Source organism: Neolamprologus brichardi, chromosome 15, assembly GCF_056152115.1.
Source record: "Neolamprologus brichardi isolate AB-2024 chromosome 15, ASM5615211v1, whole genome shotgun sequence".
NCBI lineage: Eukaryota > Metazoa > Chordata > Actinopteri > Cichliformes > Cichlidae > Neolamprologus > Neolamprologus brichardi.
In genome coordinates this window covers 3,932,558-3,946,170 of record NC_142118.1, presented here as the reverse complement: position 1 = coordinate 3,946,170, position 13,613 = coordinate 3,932,558, and the positions used below count along the sequence as shown (strand labels likewise).

The 13,613-nt window shown below is 44.1% G+C and overlaps 1 protein-coding gene across 5 annotated transcripts in view; it reads left to right on the top strand.

The window, feature by feature from the left end:
* Positions 1-13,613, top strand: part of klhl29 (kelch-like family member 29) — a 280,861-nt gene that overhangs the window by 183,140 nt on the left and 84,108 nt on the right. For all 5 annotated transcript variants that reach the window (XM_087852069.1, XM_087852071.1, XM_087852070.1 and 2 more), the window contains 3 exons: positions 5,708-5,904; positions 7,972-8,084; positions 12,079-12,225. In XM_087852069.1, the coding sequence (XP_087708195.1) occupies positions 5,708-5,904; positions 7,972-8,084; positions 12,079-12,225 (457 nt within the window). The remainder of the gene's footprint in view (positions 1-5,707; positions 5,905-7,971; positions 8,085-12,078; positions 12,226-13,613) is intronic.

Here is a 13,613-nt window from a genome sequence, read left to right as displayed (position 1 = left end):
TAGCAGAGAAGCTTCCTGAGAGACCGGAGTGACTTTGGATAGAACTGAAGCCCCCATGCTGGTCAACCTGTCTATCAGATTGTCTCGTCGGCGGCTCTTATCTGGGACGTAGCAGATCATTTATGCACTAAGACAGGGGCCCTGAAAGACACCCAGGGCTCCCAGAGGATCAGGCTGGATTCCACCAAGCTCATCTTTATGCCTGCTGCTGCCTGCTTTGTCTGATTTTTCTTTTTTAATTTGACAGTTTAATAGAGTAAGTTCTCATTAATTGGTTAATTAATTGTAAAACTACTTTGATTTATTGTCATAACGCTGTCATTTTTCATGAGATAATGTCTAAAATAGAAATTCTCTCATTTGACTTGAGACTGAAGAATATCTAATGAATTTGTTACACTAATTGTTAATTTTTGAAGACGTCTTTGCTTTGATGTAATGAAGTCATGATCAGCAGCGCTACGTGAACATGACGCCGCAGCTTCACTGAGGCCGTCTTTGATTTTATAAGACACGTGGCACCTTGGTTTTATGGAAATGCGAATCGGCAGGCAGCGAGAAGTTGACAGGTAGGGGAGAGAAAGGGAGCACAGACAAGAGAATGAACAGTGTCTAAAGAGCATACAGAGATTTATTTATTTATTTTTATACTTGGCTTTGAGGCGTTCGCAGCAAGCTCGGACAGAGAAGAGCAAAGAGAGCCAAAGGCCCGTTTGTCACCGAGTTACAGCCTCCCATGTGTCGCTCAGGTCACTTTCTTTCACCGGGACCGGGATTATGCTGATGCTGCATGTGGCTCGGTACTGTCCACGTCTTTATGAGGTCAAACGAAGATGGGAGAGAGAGAGAGGCTTCTTTGATGCCGTGTACCCCAACCTTCCTCGCCGAACTCATTCACCACGGCTCAGATTCCTGCCTCCTCTCATAAACCAGCTTTGTGTATGGGTGTGTTTGAAATTGTGAATCCGTACGTACTCAGATGGACTTGACATAAAGCATGCTGCAGAAGTTTTATCGTGTGTGTGTGTGTGTGTGTGTGCATGCGTAGGATTCAAGGACATCATATCCAGGCACGCTGTATTAGTCAGACTAGTAGAGATGTAATACTGTAGGGTGAGGGAGTGCACATCACACTTTTTTTTGGCCCACCCACACACCCGCACACACGCACAGACACCAACCCAATGACTTATTTACAAAATTAAAGCGTCTCTTGGCACCGTGTCAGTGTTTAGCAGCGTGGTTTGCAGGCTCCACAGCAATTTGAAACGGTGCTGAAAATGTCACAAAAAAAGAGAAAACCACACATTATCCACCTAAGTGGACTACAAATACACTGATTAGTCTTCATTTCAAATTCTCTTTCCAGCAGAATCCTAAAATGTCTTTATTTCCTCTTCGCAGCGTGCTGCTCCACTGCCCACCCTCACCCAAGCAAATCAGCCTCCCGTGCCCACCCCACCTTACCTGGAGGATGTAATGCCGCTTGGAAGTGTGAGCACACGCTTGCCCTCGCCTCCCCCCTTCCAAAAACCCATTACGTTACTCTTTTAAAGGGCCAATGCACCTAGCGAGGAGGCAGATCATCTCTAGTAATTCCATTTTACCCCATGGGATTTTCCAATAAGTGTGCTCGCAGGCGTTTAATTTATGGCCACTGCATCCCAGCACCACACTAATGTTAAAAATAAAAAAATAAATATTAAAAAAAGCTCCAGAATCAGCCCTGATACATGTTTTGGTGCCATCTGCTTCCCTGCTCTTCTTCTGTCAGTGTTGACCCATGAGGTTTTTTGTGCCACTCAGAGCACTCTGACTGTGATGGTAGGGGGTTATTTTAAAGCCCATTACTGTGTGGACGCTGTGTGAACTCTGCAGCTCAGTGTGCACGGTTTAGCCCTCCGCAGCACCATTCAGTCAGACGGGGAGGCAGGTTACTGTAATACCCCATTTTTGTTTTGTTTCTTTAAATATTTTGTACGGCATCTACGCGAGTAAAGGGTTTGTTTTCTTTGTTTTTTTTAGTCTTGGGTATTGATTCGATAAATCGTTACTTTTTAATGTTGCTTTCTTTTTAGGTGACATATGTAACTGAAAACCAAATTAAACACACACGATTGCATTCAGGCTTTTTCACCTTATGTTCATTCAAATAATTCAGAGAGCATGTCAGCAGTTTTTATTGGACCTACTTCTTTTTTTTTCTCTTGGCAGAAAGTAGTTCCAATGAAAAATGTACAACAATGGAGTCTTTAGAGTTTGACATTCTTGGAATAATTGTTACTTTGTGACCGCTGACAGTATGAAAGATGGACATAGGTACCGTGACGTGCCCTTTTTAAAGCTTTGAGATGAGCTGACTCCATCTTTTTAAGACCAGCGGGTGGAGCTGACTGTGCAAGTTCACACTCATTGGCTGACGTCTCGTCAAATCTCGTTTCTGACACTTAGAATGACACAAATTTACAAAACTGACTTAACGATTTATTCACTATGGCTAAATTGAGAGACTGAGTCCATAAACACACCACAAAAGTCTTTATAGAAGTCAAGTTCGAGGGATGTTTTCTTGTTAACCTCTATTGGACTGGAAGTCTCTTTTCAACCACACTGATCGCCCCCTGGTGGCCTTTGAAAAGACTGCAGGTTTGAGTCGCTTAGACGTTGGCTTCATTTTTCAGACCCGGAAGCTACATTATCTTTTATAGTGTGTACGTTTGTGAGTTTTCAGCACTGTCCAAATTATAGGTTTAATTCTGACTAATTCTAACTTCTCAAAATGGAAAGTGAAATCATGAAATTGAGATATTTTAAAAACGGTGAGACCCTACTGAAGTCTTTATGCCAAAAATTTTATAAAATTGTAAATGTAATCTTAAGCTCTGCCATAGTGGCACTGTCAGAGATTCTTTTTGTCATCTTCAAGTCAAGTTTTTTTATACCAAGAGTCCTGTCAATCTGGTGTCTACATTTAGGTTTTTGTGTGTTTTTTTCTTTTTCCCGAGTTGATGGCCCCTTTGTTCACACTTGGATGCACGTGTGAGCTTTCATATTCTCCACCTGTCACCGTGTCCTTTTTGTCCTTCAGACGATCTAACACATATATGACTTGTTCCTTCCAAGTGTTATAATCCATACCAGAAAAACCAGCAGTCCCAACGCCGACTCAGCCACGGCGTTCTGTTTATTTTTACAATTTTAGTCCTGATTTATGTTGTGACAACACGTAAATACGGGCCATTTTTAGCCAAGACACTTTAGGTTGTGGTTCTGAGTAAGCTTCTGTGTTAACATGTCTTGGTAGTGCATATACTCCCACAGAATAAATGATCCTGTAAGAACAAGCTAAATGTGTTCCTTGTAAATGGGCTTTTTTTAGGCTGAAAGATGTATTAGAAATTGTGTGCGTGCGGGTGTGTGTGCGTGTGTGTTTTCCTGTTTCCCTCCCGCCTCTCCGCCTCTGCTCACCACCATTTTGACACTCTCTGCCGATTTTTTTTTTAAACTTCCTCTTGAATAAGTGCTACATTTTTCATAAACAAATTTCTTTGCTGGAGTGTGTGTCTGCGTGCGCGCGCCCATCTCCCCCCCTCCTTCCTTCCCCACCTCTTCTTGCCCCGTCTCTCCTCTTCTGTCTCTCCTGTCCTCCCTGCCTCCCTTCCTCTCTCACTATTCAAATTCAAGTCTGCAATCAAACGCGGCATAAATATCCACCTCTTTTTAAGAAGCTCCCGGAAAAGTCATTTCCATAACATAAGTGCTCAGACAAAAACAAACTGCCACTCGAGCTGGTTCCTATTGCACTAATTGACCAGGTTGATGAGCATGCTCTTCTTTTATTTTTAGCTCTTTCCCACCCCTCTCTTTCTTCCCGCCTCCATCCATCACTTTAACCCTGAACAACCCTCCCCTTTCCCATCTTTCCGTCTTACTACCTGCCCCCCACCCGCCCCCCTCCAACTGCAGGGCTTTGTGCAGGAAAAAAAAACGCGGGGGGGGGGGGAATAACACTATGTGGCTTTTTGCTTTGCAGGAGGAAAAAGAGTAACTGCCTTGGTTTTTCCAGCCAATGTCCATCCAGGGACAAATGCCATTGTCTTTTCTTTTATTTGGATGTCCTTCTCCCCCACCCCACCCCACCCCACCCCCACCTTTCACCTCCTGAGTGCGCTTGAAAATGACAACTAATGTCTCAGTTCATACACCACAGGCTACTGGTGATTATTACGCCGGGGACAGAGGCTCTGTTTAGGTGTGACGGTGTATTTATTTATTTTTTTTCCGGGGGTGGGCGGGGATATCTCTTATTTAAAAGAGCAAGGCACAGTCATGGAACAACCCAAACTCTCCCCCTCAGAAGGATGGCTGCTGGCTCCCCTGTGGAAGAACCGTCTCACCCTGCCTCCCTTTCCTTCTTTTTTTAAATTTTTTTTCTGCTTCCCCACCATCGCACCCACCCACCCCCACCTCCCCCCTCCATCCTTCCAATCTCTCATCTCCACTCCATCCATTCTATCTGTCTCGTGTAGTTTGTTTTCGCTGTCTCCGTCTCACTAAACGCTGACTGTTTGTCATGATTTCTAATCCAACCAACTGACTTCTACACACAAAAAAAAAAGGAGAAGAAGAAGAAGGCGGAGGGGAAAAAAGGGATCAGACAGACACAGAAGCAGACAGAGCGTTATCACAGCGCTACCATGACTGGCAGAAGCAAACAGCCTCCATCCATCTTAATGCTGGCTACTTTTCATATTGTTGATGTCCATATCCGCTGGGAGCGAGACACAGCAGTGGGGGGCATGCGTTCTGCGGGGCTTTGATTCCATTTATTTTGCCCTTGAGTGGATTATTGTTTCACATGGGACATTAAACATGGGTGGTGAGGTGTTATTTAATGCTCTCATACCTCCCCGAGGGGATCCTGCATGCAAACTAATCTCGAATTTGATCCCGATGAAGTCACAACGTGGCCCAGTTCCCAAAACGGCCCTCGTTGTTCCCCCTCTCTCTTTCTCTCCAGCACTGCATTACAAAGGGATATCATATTCTATTTAATTTGTCCATCTAAGCTCTCGCTCAGCACCTGCAACGTCAGTCGGAGTAGACGCGCACACGCAGGCAGCCGCGCGCTCTCGGCGGCAGCGGCGTGACTCGTAAACTGCGCACTCGCGCTTTAACCAGCTGACTTTCCCATTCCACTATGTCCGTGTGTAACACCATCTCTCTCCATTTTTCACTCTCTCACAGCTCACACGTGCCCTGCCATGTATGCATGTTTGCCCTCCAAGACTATGCATACATGAAACCACACAGTCAAAACGCATGCCTCTTGAAACAAAGCAATAACTTTTTTTTTTCATTTGTTTTGCCTAATCTTTGTGCAGTGAGGACGTTTTGTTTCAGATGCAGCGCTCTAGCTGTAAATCCGCTCGCCCCATAGTAAAGTAGAAACCATCCAAAGTTCTGTTTCTGTCTCTTTTTTCCACTTTTACGTTGTTATCTTATTGTGTAACGATTCTCTTATTTTTCTCCCCACTCTCGTGCTTTCCCAGGTGTGTTTTTAGGTGTTGTGTGTAGCATACGTGTATTCTTGTCCCTCTCTTTTATTTTTCTGTTTCTTTTCTTACTGTTTTTGTTTTTTTCTATCCCCGAGTTTCCTCTCAGAATGCGCCTAACTCGCCTCTCTCTGCCGTGATTGGTTGATCAGGTCGTCGGGAGAGACGAGGAGCAGGGAGATGCTGGAGCTGAACATGAGCAACATCAGCGCCGACGTGCTGGAGCTGCTGCTCGAGTTTGTCTACACGGGGTCGCTGGTCATCGACTCGGCCAATGCCAAGACGTTGCTGGAAGCTGCCAACAAGTTCCAGTTCAACACCTTCTGTAAAGTCTGTGTCTCCTTTCTAGGTAGGCGTAGCTCAGGGGGAAGAGCGGCGGGGGCGGGTGGGGAGGGGTGCATGTGTTTACACGAGTGTTATCTGCTTATATCAGCAGCGCGTGCATGCTTATTACATCAGATATGCCTGCGCGACCATACGGCCCTGGGTGTTTTCATATACGGTCATGCTTCGTCGCTGTGCACAAGTCCTCATGCAGCACCTACATTTCCTCCCCGGCCCTGGCACACCGCTCTCCCATTTTTGTCATGTTTCCAAAGCTCGCAGCCGTGTTAGAATTCACTCTCAGCCGGGCACGGTGCCTCTGATCTCGTCCCAGAGAGCAGGATCAAGCACGGGGGCAGATTTATAAAAAGGTCAGGGAACAATTGTCACTTAAATGTCAAATCCTCTGGTCTGAGCCGCGATGGAATCGAAAAACAGCCAAACAGATTGATACTTAGACAAGGTATGGAAAGAGGTGGATAGAAGGGGAGTGGGCCCGTCGGGGTGGAAGGGGGAACCCAAAGGACGGGGGGCGGGGTCTGCATGAAAAGCAAATGGCACGTTCCATATTTTAGTGGGTCGGCCAGCCAAAAAAGCCGCAAAGGTCAAGTTTTGCATTCCATTTAATAAATAGTTTTGGGTATCGGTAACACGGGGGAAGTGCATGTTAGCAAAAAGGTCAGCAGCAGGAAAGGAGGGGAAAATTGTAAGAGGAGCAGCAAGCGCCGTTATTGATTTGTTTTTCTCAATTTGGGAGGGGGGGGAGGGTTAAAAATGGGAAAAACACAGAAGCCATTTGTAGACTTCATCGCCAGCGAGGCGTCAATCCGTTCTTCCTCGACAAGATTCATGACATTTCAGCGCTCGAGAAGTAACGGGCACGACCGTGTCTCCTTGAGCGAAGAGGAATTGATACCGCGTGAGAAATTATTGAAGTTTGCAACAAACATACCGAGGAGGAACGGCAGACATCTTCTCCGACCTACTTACGCTTCACACGTCTTCTCACTCCAACAAATACGAAACAAAGTCGTTCATCGTGCGCCTCGTGAGGAATCCCGGCTTTTTTTTTGTTTTATGATTGGAAAATCAAAAAGTAAACGAACAAAACACGCTCACCTTTTTACAACCCGAGTGTGTAGTATTGGAAAAAATGATTTCTTTTTAAAGGGTTGTTCAGACGATCATCTGCTGTGAAATATTTCCAGACAGAGCTTTGATGCAGCCCAAACCTTTTTATTTAGCTTGGCTTTTGCTCACCTGTTATTTACCAGATGTTGGGTGGCTTTTTTTATTGGCTGATATTTATTTAGGAGACGCTCTCAGGCTCTGTCTTTAGCGATAAAAGGCCTGGCTTTGCTTCGCTTTGATGGCTGTTGTTTAATCGGGCGCCTTTCAGCGGCCACTCAACCGTTTGCGCCCGCATCCGTGCGTACGTTCGCTACAAGACCGGGGGCATTTCCCTCTCTTGTGATAAATGGTGACACTTGTTAGAAAACTACATTTGGAGACACATCACCTAAAATGCCGCCCGTGCTCCCCACCTCCCAAACCCCGCCCTGCAAAAGATCACAGGCGGCAGTCTAAGCCTTCTCCCCGCTGGCCTGGCCCTGAGGGTACTTTCATATATTCCAGGCTGTGTATGTGTGTGTGTGCATGTGTGTGCATGTGTGTAGTAGATCCTGAGATCTGACAGGACTTCTTTAAAGTGGCTCAGCTAATCCCAAATCCCGCTCCCTGCCATCCACCACCTCATGCCTGGGCTGTGAGCGATCGATTCCCCTCGTTGTTTGTCCCCGGAGCTGTTTTGAGTTATTATACTTGTTCTCCCTCAGTCTCAGGCAGATACAAAGCCCAGGCTATGGCTCTGTGCTACCTGCAGCTGCTTTCTCTGTCTTTGCAGCTTTGTACGTCTGCAGTCTTTTTATAGATGACTGAATGGTGTTTTGTTTTCTCCCCCCCCTCCCCACTCGCTGTCTTAATCAATCTGCCTCTGTCTTTTGTTTCCTTCTCGTTTTTGTTTCTATCCTCTTCTCTTTGTCTATCTCCCCGTCTCTCTTTCTCTCTCTGACCTGCTTTACATTGACTCCAGAGAAACAGCTGACTGCCGCTAACTGTCTGGGAGTGCTGGCTATGGCCGAGGCCATGAACTGCACCGAGCTCCACAACATGGCCAAAGCGTTTGCCCTGCAGAATTTCCCAGAGGTAGGTCGAGGCTCTTCGTCTTTCTGGATTCTTTGATTGCTGTGGAGCAAAGTTACACACGGCGGTTTGCATCTGGGAGAAAATGAAACACCTAAATCAGTGATCAGCTCGAGGAAAAAGAAAAAAAAACTTGTTTTGCCTAAGCATCTTTTTTTTGTCAGACTCAACAATGCAACGGGGAAAATTGCACTTTCTTCTACGCTAAATTAAGTCTGTAGTTATTAGATTCCTATTAAGTCTCACATGTAAAGCATACACAAAGCTTATTGAATTATATGTTTTTGTCTTCCTTTTTTTCAAGCTAGCAAATATCAAATGGCCCTGTTAATTCACTGCTTGCATTAAAATGCTTCTCTGGAGTTAACCGTTTTTACCTCATGGGATGCAATTTACTGTAGAACCTCCACGTACCCTACTGAATCACCCAACAGTACACGTATTACCGAGCAGCTTTCAGATAACTTAATGGAAGAGAAATACAGAGAGCTCTCAGTTTTCTTATAGTTTCCAACCAGCATGAATCACACAAAATAGCGCGGAAAATAAGGGCATCAAAGCTCAGCATCAGAAAGTGTTGGAGAAATATTTTGGGAAATAAGCACATTCGCTTTTTTGTATCGAGCGTTACTGTAAACAAGAAGGTCAGCGCCCCTGTCAGGTTTGTCCATTATATATATATATGAAAGAAAAACATGGAAGCGATAGGAAAAACATCTCTCTCCACAGATCAGAAAAAATTAATACATTATGTTCTGCCTTTGATGTGAGGCTTCCAGGCTGGTCACAGAAAAGTCCGCTGTAAATCTGAAATCAACACCTATTTACTACAAAGAGCTCAAAATTAGCCTGTTTTATATGTCTTAGTATTTTTATACAGCATATAGGAGAATAAAAACGTCCGCTCATTATCTTGTTTTTTACGTTTCTGTTTTTATGTGAATCACAGTCGAGAAAAGCCTGAAATCAGGTAAAAGCAGCAAACAAATGTTACTATTGTCAGTGAAAGAAAATAAGTACATAATGAAACCGCGGTGATGCAAAATCAAATGAAATGTCCTTTCCATTCTCTTTCAAGATTTACAGTGCAGATGTCTTTGAACTGCCTTAGCTAGGCTTTCTTGTCATTTCTTTAAGCGGTCTTCAGGAATAGTTCTCCGGGCTTCTTGATGGACATTCAAAGCTCTTCTTTGGATGTTGGCTGGATGTTTGTTCTGTTCTCTGTCAGGATGATCTCACACTGCTTCGGTAGAGTTCAGGTCCGGGCTCCGGGGAGGCCAAGTTGTGTGCTTTTCTATCCAGCTATGCTTTTACTGCACTGGCAGAGTGTTTGGTGTGATTGTCACGCTGAAAAATAAAGTTACTGCCAATCAAAAGCTTTCCAGATGATATTGAATATTAGATCAAAACCTGACAGCACTTTCCTGTTTTCGTTCATGCATTTATTTTAACAGCCCCAAACCATGACAGAGCCTCCGCCGTGTTTTACACATGGCTGCAGACGCTCGCCGTTGTACCTCTCTCATAGGGCTGCTCGATTATGGCAAAAATGATAATCACGATTATTTTCACTGAAATTGAGATCTCGATTATTTGACGATATTTATGTATTGAATAATGACTTTAAAGATTGTCAAAAATAATATAAAATAGTGCAAATACTGATAACAGTGCAAATGTTTGCAATATAAAAAATAAATGAAAAATGTAAACATCTATGTTTAGTGAACTTTGCAGTGTTGCTCTGTGCTGCAGCTACGACACTGTAGCAAAGTTTACACACTGTGTCTATGTCCACACATACACGGGTATTTTTGAAAACTGAGATTTTCCGTTTTTGTTTTAAAAAATAATCCCGTCCACACGTAAAGGCAGAAATGAAGGAAAACGCTGCTAGGAACATGCCAAAGCAACAGGTGGCACTGTATTCCTAACTGTGTAGAAATGTTGGCCAATCAGAAGTCTTGAAGCCTCGGTGGGAAATAGTAAACAAAGCTGGGGCATAGCAGCAGAACCGAGTGGTATGTGTGGAGGGACAGTAACTGTGTGTATATGTAAGCATTTAAACACTGCAGAGAGTACAATTAACAGTAACAGTATTGTAGAAATTCATTTCACCGAAACAATAACGTGGCGCACAGTGTGACGTCAAAAAAGGCGCAAATCTTTGACGCTGCGTTTTCTCCGTTTTTCTTGTCCACACGTAAATGCAAAAACGGAGTTTTAGAAAATATCCACCCTGGCTGGAGTTTTTAAAAATCTCCGTTTTCAGTGACCGAAAACGGCGTTTACATGTGGACGAAAGGTGCAAACGCATAGAAAAATCTGCGTTTTCAAAAATACCCGGGTACGTGTGGACGTAGCCTTAATCCACGTCTGACTCCGCGAACCCATAATGTTTCCACACCACTGAAGTTTTTTTTACCTCTTTTCAACCAACAGCAGTCACTCTCCTCTCCAAATAACTTCTGCTTAGCTTTCCGAGCTTCCCTCGGGTCCTCTTAATCAGCGGTCCCCAACCCCCGGGCCTCGGCCCGGTACCGGTCCGTGAGTCGTTTGGTACCGGGCCGCGAGAGTTGAGGCTCAGGTGTGAAATGTATAGTTTTCAGGGTTTTTATCAGTTTTCAGCGTTATTTTGTTATCGTTTTTATCGTTAACTCAGTTTTCCTGGGTCTTTTCACGTGTGTTATGAATAAATCTTCTTTTTTTTCGGTACCGGTACTAGTTTTATTTTGTTGTATTAATCCGCGACACCTTAAAGGCCGGTCCATGAAAATATTGTCGGGCATAAACCGGTCCGTGGCGCAAAAATGGTTGGAGACCGCTGCTCCTAATTGTTGTGACGCGTGTTCGAAATGCAGAGAGGTGCGCTCGATTTGCCACACGGAGCAGCGCGAGAGTAAAGCACGAGGGAGGGGCTAATAATCGGCTCAGTCATTTTTAATGATCGTTGAAAGCCCAGATCGTAATCGAGATTAAAATTCGATTAATTGAGCAGCCCTACTCTCTCATGACCTCCTCTGTACATATTAACAATAAATTGAACCAAAAATGTTTCCCTTCATTAAGAATGGCTTTTTGACAGCCATCCTCCCACTGAGATCATTTCTGGTAAGGCTTGAGTGAACAGTAGATGGATGTGATGCATCAATCAGGTCCTGTGTCAGATCTTTGCTGCATTTTTTCTTAAAAACGTGACTTTCACATAGCGTTCATCAGCTGTAGATAGTTCTAGGCCAGGCTTTTCTGCTCTTTTCCTACGTTTTCCCAGTTTTGTCAATTATTTGTAACTTCAGAGATGTGCCAAGATTTTGGCTAATAGCTGTTTAGGAAGGTGCAAAAACACAATTGTATCCCGGTCACACTGTGCTGTCGTTTTTTTTCATATATTGAACTAAAGAAATGAAATCAAAAAAATGGTGTATTTTTGGGACAGGCTGCTAGTAATAAAATGCCTAAAGGTTGAATGTTATATGTAGACACAACCCTGTGTTAGGTGTCCTTTTTTATTCTTGAATGATTCACAGGTCAGTGATAGGTGGCTTTACAAAGACTGGAGTGTAAATGAGGGAAAAAGCCAAAGAAAAACTTTGAAAGACGTTCAGAAATCCTGGAGAACTGTTGCTCAGGTCCACCCTAAAAATGACAAAAAAGCCTGGCTCATTGGAAGCAAAATATAAAGAAACATCTAGAGGCTCAAGACTTTTGCACTTACTGTACGTGAGAGAAATACACCCTTTTTTTCCCTTAAATGCTACGGCCATATGATGTGAAGTTTTAAAGGCCGTTTTTCTGCCCCTGCTGGTCTCTGCGTTGGTTACAAAGAGACCTTTGTGTTAGTTTTATGCTAGAAAGATCTGAACATCCGCCTCTGCTCAAAAACATGTTTGAGCTTCACCTTACAGAATTGTGTACGTTCAAAGCTTGTCACAGGAAAAGTCAGATTGTGTCGCTGAAAGTGAAAAGTTTTTTAGCTATTGAATCTTTTTTCTTTCAGGTGGCAGGGCAGGAAGAGATCCTCAGCGTCTCCAAGGACGACCTGATAGCCTATCTGTCCAACGACAGCCTGAACACAAAGGCCGAGGAGCTGGTCTACGAGACCGTCATCAAGTGGATCAAACAAGACCCCAACTCTAGAGTACAGGTAACGACGCACAAAGTTAACGAGGGTGCGAAACTTTGTTCTTCCAACACGAGCACACGCTTCCTGCACCACGAGACTAAAAGGCAGCCAGTTCTCGTTACATCTGGCAGAACAGTTTCCGCACGCGTGCCGAGCCGCGTTGGAGATCGGCCCACCTCTTCCTCTCTTCGCAGAAGCGCACGGCACCAAAAGCCACACAAGTGACTCCTCGTTTTCTCCCGCGAGCGCTCATCAACTTTGTGCTTCGGATCCAGCCTAACGCAGCAGTTGTTCGTAATCCCAGGAGTGCTTTGCCCTCAGAATGTGCTCTATTCTTAGTTACACTTCATTTGTTTGTGAGACACTGTACCGCATGAAAAGCCAAACAAAAACAGCAGACAGCCGCAGCCCTCTCTGCGCACGCCTAACAGGTGTTTGATTCATTCCTAGAGGCTGTTAATCATAATCACAGGTTATATCCCCGAGATGGGTATTGACAGTCAGGGGCAAGCAGGTCGAATTTTAACAGGCACAGAATCGATAAGCCTCAAGGTCAAAGCATCAAACGCTCGCTACATATACAGAAAGGTAAACGGACTGCGCTGTAGACAGATATCCATTCAGCAAGAGGGGGGAGAAAAAACCTCAGGTTGTGCAATATTTATGGACTAGGTCCCAAAACCATGAATTTAAAGCTGATGATTTTAAAGTATTTTATAGCTGTTTTAAAATGGAGAAAAGATTGTTATCAGATAAATTACACCAGTCCATCACGGCAAGAATCACTCCTTCAAAGTAATGTCTTCTCACCAACCAGCAAGTGCAGGCAAAGGCCTTACATCACCCGGATGATTTGGTGCAGACCTCAGCAATCAATGTTACTTTATTGGCTCCTGCATTTATGAGGCACATATGTCAATATTTGAATTTTTCACCTTTTCAGATTAAACATTTAGCATTTATCCTTTGATATGTGGCACTGTAGTGATTTGGGGTAAATCCATCAGACTTCCAAGCGTTTGCAGCGGAGAGCCTTAAAGTATTTAGTGCTACACAAAAGGGTAAGGAGAAACTTTTAAAGCACAGATCGTGATGGGTGCTGGAAAATGAGAAAGCAACAGTATGAAAGATGCTTTTTTTTTTTTGGCATCGCTCTCAATCTCTCCCACTGATAAAGCCTTTAAAATTGAATTTTTGTAGCATCGCTGATAGAAAGGTTGAAAACTCACCAATAACCATAACAAGGCTGGTACACAGTTTTTAGGAGAAGCGTGCGATCCCTGTCATCTGTGTCGAAAACCTCAAGCAGGCTCAGTCCGGCCAACTTCTCCAATCTCACACTCTATTGGAGAGGTGCAGAGGTGACTTACTCAGATGAAGTAGAAGAAATTTTCCCGGTTGTCTGAACA